General features: G+C 53.4%; 1 protein-coding gene across 1 annotated transcript in view; it reads left to right on the forward strand.

Moving 5' to 3' along the window:
• Window positions 1-3,998: 3,998 nt before the first annotated feature.
• The window catches only part of LOC119279206, a 7,842-nt gene continuing 3,282 nt past the window's right edge, over window positions 3,999-8,558 (forward strand). The window contains exons 1-6 of the mRNA XM_037560538.1: window positions 3,999-4,765; window positions 5,625-5,877; window positions 6,681-6,772; window positions 6,988-7,343; window positions 7,412-7,573; window positions 7,872-7,979. Of these exons, the coding sequence (XP_037416435.1) occupies window positions 4,015-4,765; window positions 5,625-5,877; window positions 6,681-6,772; window positions 6,988-7,343; window positions 7,412-7,573; window positions 7,872-7,979 (1,722 nt within the window). The 5' untranslated portion in view covers window positions 3,999-4,014. The remainder of the gene's footprint in view (window positions 4,766-5,624; window positions 5,878-6,680; window positions 6,773-6,987; window positions 7,344-7,411; window positions 7,574-7,871; window positions 7,980-8,558) is intronic.

Below are 8,558 nucleotides of genomic sequence, written 5' to 3' on the forward strand. Positions count from 1 at the left end.
CACTGGCCGAATGTAAGGGGATGCGCGACCGGATCGATTCCAATCTAGATATCCAGTGACACCATGTGCCAAACAGCGGAATCACCGAGAGGAAGACCGGAACTCGTCGGTGTCTCGATCAAGGAGGCATGTATGAAGCAGATCGACGACATGGCAGTTGAAAAACAGCAGGGCCAAACCACCTTTATTCAGCCGAGCCCGCGGTCCCCCACGCCGCGACCGGCAGCAGAGGAGAAGACAAACGGAACGACGCTGACCCGTTGGTCTTCTGGCATGGACGGGGTATAGGGTCGAATCTGATCCGGGAAGGACGCCCGTTAGGTCCAGATTGGACCCAAACAGGATGCCCCGCGACCTCCCAAGCGCGCTGCCATCTGGAACAGCAGATCGGGCCCAGATCATAACCGCTGCACTCGCCCGTCAGCCTAGATCGGCCCCAGATCCGCCGCCGCTCGCCATGGATCCTGAGAGCGCCGCCGAAGGCCGGCCACGTCTGATCCGCCCTCGCCAGCACCGCCGCATCTCGTCTTCCAACTCCACCAGCCATATCCGCGCGTCCGTCGCCGTGCATCTCCGCACAGGTGCACCGCAACTGCAGGCCTCCTCTGCCCTCCGCCTTCGGCGAGACGGGCGCCGCCACCACCGCCGGCGGCGGCGGCCAGGGGAGATGGCCTGAGAGGGAACTAGGCTAGGGTTACGGAGGGCCTCCGAAGTCGCCGTGCGGGGCGACCCGGGAGGCAGGTGAAGGCCAATATCCAGTGATACCAATATTCACATGCCCCCTTGCTACCAACTTGAAAAATTAAATTTTAAACATTCCAAAACATTTCTTGAAAAAACATGGATGCTCACAACACATATGTGAAAGATTGATATTAGAACAAAGAAGATTTTTTGTTGGAACTGGTGATGAATTTTGCTGGAACCATGAAGGATAGATGCCGGAACCCGCGAAGACATGAACTCCCCGTAGTGACCACGAGCGGTAGGTGCTGCATCCACGACGCCCAAATGCTGGAACGATGCTGGTGGGAACCTAGAACTGGCGGCGACAGGTGCCACAAGCAGCAACGGTGTGTATTGCATGCGTCGATGGTCGGTGTTGGAAGCGGCGATAGGGACACTACGACCATGGCCGTTTTGAGCTACAACCAGCACCCTGGCGAGCTGTAACCAACACTCCACTGAGCTGCAAAACTGGGGGGAGGCACCCGATGTTGTAACCGTCTATGTGGTTAGCTGGAACAAGCACAACAACGAGCTACAACGGAGGCGCTCGATGCTGCAGTCGACAAGGCAGAGATGTGAAGACCGACAATGTCCTGGGATGGTTCGACAAGGGCCGCAACCACGACGCCGGCCCAGTGACAAGGGGAGACACGTGTTGCAAGGTGACTTAGCGAGCCTGATCGGTAGTGGCGGGCTTAGCGACGACGTTGTTAGCTCGTCAGCGGGGTGCTCCGAGCTCGCCTTCGGTTAGGCATGGGGAAGGTGTTGCGACCGGTGGATCGGACATCATTGAACCAGGGGATGCACTGTGAGCCATCGACCTAGGGGGCACGCTGCTCGCTGAAGCGGAAAATATCGAGCGTGAGTGGGGGGTCGGAACACAACAGTCCAGGGCAAGGAGAGGATCTAACGGTTCACGTACATTTGATTAGATGGCTAACAGGTGACCGGCCCAAATTTCGGCCGGCTGACTGGCGGCCTAACTAATTCTTGTTCTAGGCAACATGATAAGATGGATAGGACTAGAAGAATCTGTCAAGGCTATAAATTTGCTTCAATTAATTCACCCTAATATTATTTTTTAGAACTGAAGGTTAGACCGCTTTTTCGTATTGATACTGTTTCCTGCCAAGTGTGAAGGTTGTACGAAGATTAGAATCTACTTCTAGACAGATACTAGCGGACAAAAGCATGAAGTAGCAGATACGGAAAGAACCAGTCTAAGCATCCTGGTTCGAGTCACATCAGGGGCACACGGTGGTCATGGCTTACCATACCAATCCAATTAGTCAATCGGTGAATTTGTGAACGATGCTCGTTTTTGCTTAGACAATGGTATATATTGTCTCATACGTGCTGTCTATGTCCACATAACCCATGACAACCGATCAGGACACCACTTTGTTCTTCAGTGTAATCTCCCCATATCTTCCATACCTATGGCCCCGAGCTGCTGGTTCTTCTGGGCCTTGTGGATACCACTGCTGCTCGTGGACGTTGTGGCTCTGGAACCAAGGGGAGGCTGCTCGAAATCGGCCAAGCGCTGCGGCAACCTCACCATCTCCGACCCATTCTGGCTCACTGACTTGGAGACCGGAAGATCATGTGGTTCCTCGGACTTTCAGGTCGTTTGTCATAACAACACTTCTCCATCTTTACAGAGCTCTACACTCGTAGGGTTCGGCTTTGCAATCCTCAATATCTCTTACGAGGAGCACAGCTTGCATGTCGTTGATCAAGGCAAGCTTCAATTGTTGCACGCCTCCAACAGCTGCCAAGTACGGATCTGGAAAACCTCCATCAAACTGGCCCGCGTGTTTAGGATCGACCCCGTCAACATGAACCTCATCCTGTACAATTGCACAGAGAAGGTCGCCACGGCACGTCGAGACAGAGAGCTGGTTCAGACGAGGATGAGGTGCGGGAAGGAGAGCAAAGTGTTTGTCCGCGCCGGTGGGCGCTATAATGAGACGAATGACTATGGTGACTACGAGGGCTGCGACGCTACCGTCATGCCAGTGTTGGGCTCTTCGTTGGGCGATGTGAATGCGAGGGACTACCAGCGGCTCATCAACGATGGGTTCCTCTTGACATGGGATGAACCTCCTCCCCTTGCAGGTAAGCTCACCCCTCAAATCATTTTTAACAAGTTCGTAGCTAAGCTCCAACGTGCAGTGCCTTTATTTGGGTTTCCCTTATGGAACAAAGCAACCAATCATGTCACTCACTTATTACTCGTAGCTCAACCACGAGTAATTAATGAAGCTCATGGTTTGCAATACCAACAATTTATAAAATTATCATGGGATGCTGAGAGAGAAATACAGAACAGAAACGTACCACGGTAGAGCTCCTTCACACTCGGTCCATCTTTACTCCACGGCGGGCAGTCACATCGCATCGCACCATCGCATGTTTATTTGGGTTCTGCTGAACTGTTTATATTTTTTGAAAAAACACCTTCGTACTCTAGATTTTTCTTTTTTCTTTCTTTTTTTGAAAAAAAAGAATTACCCCCGGTCTGTGCATCATTATGATAATCATTACAAACCTTCGCACTCTAGTTATCTCCCACTTTCGTCTATTTGTCCTTGCTTACATCGTCCACAAAATTCATCTCCAGACATCAGATCTCCTACCGTTCCGACGTGCCCAACCAGCTTGCCATCGTTGCGTTCCAAAATTTCCTACATCCAAATTCAAACATTTAGACTACACGCTGCTAGTTGGAACCCGTAAGTACACCTAATAGACCCAAGACTAGCAATTCTCCACATGCTTCAAAAAATGGATGGGACTCTCTACCGACAGTGAGAACGCACCATGCTTCCAGTCAATGTGCCCAGATCGGCATCTTCTACGGCAAGAGCTCATTTAATCTAAGCATAACAATAAACTAACTTCAAAACACGTTCGCGATCGAGCAGTGCACCAACTAAATACTACTCCCTCCGTTCGGAAATACTTGTCGGAGGAATGGATGTATCTAGACATATTTTAATTCTAGATACATTCATTGTTATGCATTTCTGTGACAAGTATTTCCGGACGGAGGAAGTATTTATCAAGACATCTGGATGCTGGCTCTCTCTAGCTAGTGGGTATAGAGAATTAAAAGTGCCCACAGAACCAGTCAAAGTCGTCGGCTAATCTCCGCAAAAGAAGTCGTTGGCTAACATACCATTTATATTATCTTCTCCGTTATGTTTGTCCTTCAATCTCTTGAGCTGGCTAGAGCCATCCTTCCCCATTACCAAAGTCAGTCTCCTCAATCAAACTGCTGCCATGCATCCAACCTCACTGCTCTCCATCTTGGTCTCACTGTTCATCTTCCATCAACGGGTACATGCCGAGTGTGAGCCGGTGGCGTGCGGGAACTTCACCATCAAGTACCCGTTCTGGCTCGGCGCGCCCAGCCGTCCCCCGCCGGAGCCCTCCTGCGGCCACCCGGCCTTCGAGCTCTGGTGCCCCGCCAACACCACGTCGGCTTCCATGAGAGGCTCCGCCATCCAAGTCCTAAGCATCGACTACGACGCCAGCAGCTTCGTTGCCTCCCACAGCAGGTTCGCCGGGGGCACCAACACCAGCGTGTGCCGCGCCGACTTCAACATGTCGTCCAGCCTAGCTCTCGCCCCGTTCAGGATCAGCCCCAGCAATATGGCCTTGTGCCTTCTCTTCGACTGCAACGGGAGAGAACCGCGTGGGCGCGAGTACGTGAACGCCACCGCCAGCTGCGATAAACCCATCTATGCGTACCTCCGCAGGAGCTACGACCGGGACACACCACCGTCGATCCCCACTGGTTCCTGCACCTACACGTACCTGCCGGTACTCGGGTCGGAGGCGACAGTCTCGACGGCAGCCAACTATAGCCGGCTGCTGAAGGCCGGGTTCAACCTGGATTGGGCAGGCACCGGCAGCGAGGACTGCCCAACCTGCATCGCCAGCGGCGGCCAGTGTCGGTACAGCAACTCGACCGCGGCGTTCGGTTGCCTCTGCCCCGGCGACGGGAAGCTGCGTGGCTCGACATGCGCCGGTAAGCATCCAAATTAGTTTGCATCATCCTTCTGAAGTTTAAATTCGTGAACGTGGAAATAACTTCGATTATCAATCGTACCGGTTCTCCTGGAGCCTGGAGAGGGGTAGTACACTTGGTCAAGCTTTAGTCCCCTGTGCACGATTATCAATCGTTTCGCTGGACGATTTACTCTTTTTAAAACCCCATCTGCTGCTGAATAATCGACCGGTTGATTTACGCAAGCATTTTGCACAGTTAGTGGATTGAAATCGCCTGCCGCTGGCCTCAAGTCCCCAGTTTCAACCAAGCTCGAGCGTACTTCAAAACTTAATTTGGAATGGAATGCATTTAGAATGGTTATTGAGATATGGATTCCTCAAAAAAGAAAAGAAATGAGAGATGCGAGAGCTAGCTGTCACCGTTGGTCATTGCTAGTGCCGAAATGGACAGTCCTTGTGATCTGTGCACTCCACACAAAACATTTGACCAATCAAGATTTTGAAGTCACCAGAAAGTAAAAGACAATGATACTTTGGCCGGCCGTGGACGGATGCAGCAATTGTTATTTGTTAGGCCGCGTGAGACTAGTATCAGTATCACAGATTCTCGCCTCTCATCTACTTTTAGTTTTAGATACATCCATTTCCGAGACAAGTAATTCCGAACGGAGGGAGTAGTTTGCAAGAGCAAGCAAATGAATCCGTTTCACGTCTCTGCAGCTGCCATGTTCTGCTCAGCCATGCTTCTGCTCATCCTCCTCTCTGGCACCACCACAAGTGCCCAAAACACCATAATACCCTCGTTGTTCTCAACGTCCTGCGAGCCGGCGGCCTGCTGTGGCCTTCGCATCGAGTATCCCTTCCCCCTTCCAGTTCAGGTGCGACGCCAACGGCACAGCCTCCCTGGACGTACCAGATCCTGGAGATCTCTTACGGAGACAACGGCACCTTCCAGGTCACCAACCTCGATCTCTTGGATAGCACCTGCGACGTCGTGCTCTGTGTGAACTCTTCTTCGGGCCTCGGCCTCGCGCCCTTCTGCATCAGCGCTGCCAACCAGGAGCTCCTCTTCCTCTACAACTGCATCACCCTGCACACGCAGCCGCCGCCGCCTACATGGGCGCCTTTGAAGTTTGAACTGCACCAATAGGTCGCTCAATAACTCGTTCGCATGGCTTGCTGGTGATTACAAGCCTGACGACAAATGGAGTCGAGCGCCCGGGGCTGCAGTGTGTCCATGATGCCGGTGTTTGGGTACAAGGGCGCATCCGGGATGGACTACCACCGGCTGATGAAGGGTGATTGCACAGCGTGCGAGGAGAGTGGAGGGCTTTGCCGGATTAATACAACCTACGATATCTTCGAGTGCCACTGCTCCGACGGCATGTCTCTGTCCATCATCTGCGGTGAGCTTCGCACGTACAGTAGTGACGGTGAGTTTGACCTGTGTAAGAAAAGATGCACCACTTTAGTTCTTATAGACTAAAGCGGTTTACTCATTTGGTAAAGATGCACCGGTTTACTCTTCGGTTTTGTCAAACAAACTTCTGGTATATAGGAGATTTATAGGAAAAGTGAGCACATCACGCGTCTACCTGCTAATGACTACACTGTGTGTACTAAAATGTACTGACTCGTGCGATTTCAACAGAACGCATGCCACCGGTCTAGTTCTGTACCCAAGTACTCTTCGGTTTTGGTGCACTGTGGATCATGCTGGTAGAGCGCACATTTGCAGAAAAAACTAAGAGAGCATGTCATTGAAACACATCCTTATAATTCACAGTTTATGCAATCTTATATTGGCTATCAAATATACACAGGCCTATAACTAATATTTTTTTGGTCAAACCTGTATTTGAGCGACATAGTTGCTCAATCAAAAGAAAGTCCATGTTCTTCACTATCTTGCAATGTGAGTTTGACTTGTGCAGAAAAGATGCACCGGTTCAGTTCTGTAGACAAGTACTCTTCGATTTCGGCACACTAAGGCTTCGTTTGGTTGTTGGGGTTTCCTTCCCCACGGGTAACCAACACCTGCAGGGATTTTATGAATCCCCACATGTGAGAGCAACTCAAATGGGGCGCCCCATTTTGTCCGTATCCGTCCGATTGTGTCAGCGCGGACAGAAAAAGCGGCCCAACACGCCGACCTAAACGGACGCGTGTCCGCTTGGCGTCCGCATGGCGACTCGTTTCCGGCCCATTTTTGAGCCGGATTTACGTCGATGTGGACACGAGACGGACGCGCGCGCCTACTCCTCTCCCCGGGCCCGCCGGTCGGTGGCAGCCACCACCATTTCCACTCATTTTCCCCAAAAACACTATCGCCCCGCGCGCACTCGCTCCCGCCCCAACCAGCCATGGACGACGCCATCGACCTCGACGCCGCCGCCGGCCTCGCCACCCTCGCCTCGTCCGGCACCGCCGCCCCCGCCGGGAAAGGCAAGCCTCTTGCCCCGTGCAAGACGGCCGCAGCGGCCCCGAGGAAGCCAAAGAAGGCGCTGACGCCTGAACAACGGGCATGCGAGTCAGCCAAGAGGAAGGGCTCGAGGCATGCCGTGAACGCGAGGGATGAGGCCGCCCCGCAGCAGGAGGTCACCAACGCCCGTGTCGCGGCAGCAACGGGGAGGCGCTATACATTCTAGGGTTAAACCCTAGCCAGCACGGCCTCGTCCAAGCCGCTGTTGCCGCGGCCAACACCGGCTCGTCGGTGTTTCCTCGGATGGTGTTGCCCGACTCGCCCCGCGCGTCGGCTTGCAACCTGATCCCCGGCTTCCACGTCTACCAACAGGCCTCCCACCTCTCCGGGGAGTGCTCGCCCGAAGTGAGCGTGGTCGCGCCTTCCACGCCCTTTGCCCGCGCCCATCAACCTCAATGCCACCCCGATGGCCGGTGGCTCGTTATCCGGCGGTGCGAGGAAACGCGCGCGGCAGACGCCGGCCGGGGTGCTCCCAGACGCCCGCAACCCGTTCAAGGAAATGTCATCCGCCATCGATGAGGACTACATGCAGAACCTCATCTTCGAGGGCGGGGCGCCGGCCGCTGCCTTCGATCCCTACGAGACGCAAAGCTAGGACGGCCGCAGGGCGTTCACGCCGGCCACTGGCTATGATCTCGACCAGGCAGCCTTCAGGCGTGATCAGGTCGACATCGACCTGGACGGCTTCCCCCTCGACCACGAGTTCCCGGAAGACTACGGGCTAGAGGAAAAGGACGAGTGCGACATCGAAGTGGAGCCTTTGTTCGAGGACGAGCTCGCCAACCAAGCTGCCGGTCCTAAGCTGAAGCGCAAGAGCAAGCGCACGAAGGCGTACACGGTGGCCGAGGACAAGCTTCTTTGTGAGCGTTGGCGAGACATTGGGCAAGACCCAAAGATGGCGCCGAGCAAAAGCATTCAACCTTTTGGATTCGTGTCCACCAAGAGTTTCATGAGCGCAAGAAGTTTCCGCCTTACCAATTTGTAAGCACGTGCGGGTGGGTCTCCATATCCAAGCGGTGGAGGGTGATCCAACAAGTGCAACAAGTTTTGCACCACTCTTGAGAGCGTCAAGGCCCGCCCCGTGAGCGGCATCGGCATGCAGGACATAGTATGCTAGCTCGCCGTCCTCTTTTGTGTCATCAAGTTCATCCTTTGCGTGTTCATTTGCATATCACTTGCCCATATGCTTGCATGGAAACATTTTTTAGGCATTTCAAGCTTTTGAGGCATTCAAGTTTCAACACAATGGCAAGTGCTTCAACCTCTCCCATTGCTATCGGGTCATCAAGGACGAGGAGAAGTTCAATGCGCAATATGCTGCACTCAAGTC

The sequence above is a fragment of the Triticum dicoccoides genome, chromosome 3B, assembly GCF_002162155.2.
Source record: "Triticum dicoccoides isolate Atlit2015 ecotype Zavitan chromosome 3B, WEW_v2.0, whole genome shotgun sequence".
Lineage (NCBI taxonomy): Eukaryota > Viridiplantae > Streptophyta > Magnoliopsida > Poales > Poaceae > Triticum > Triticum dicoccoides.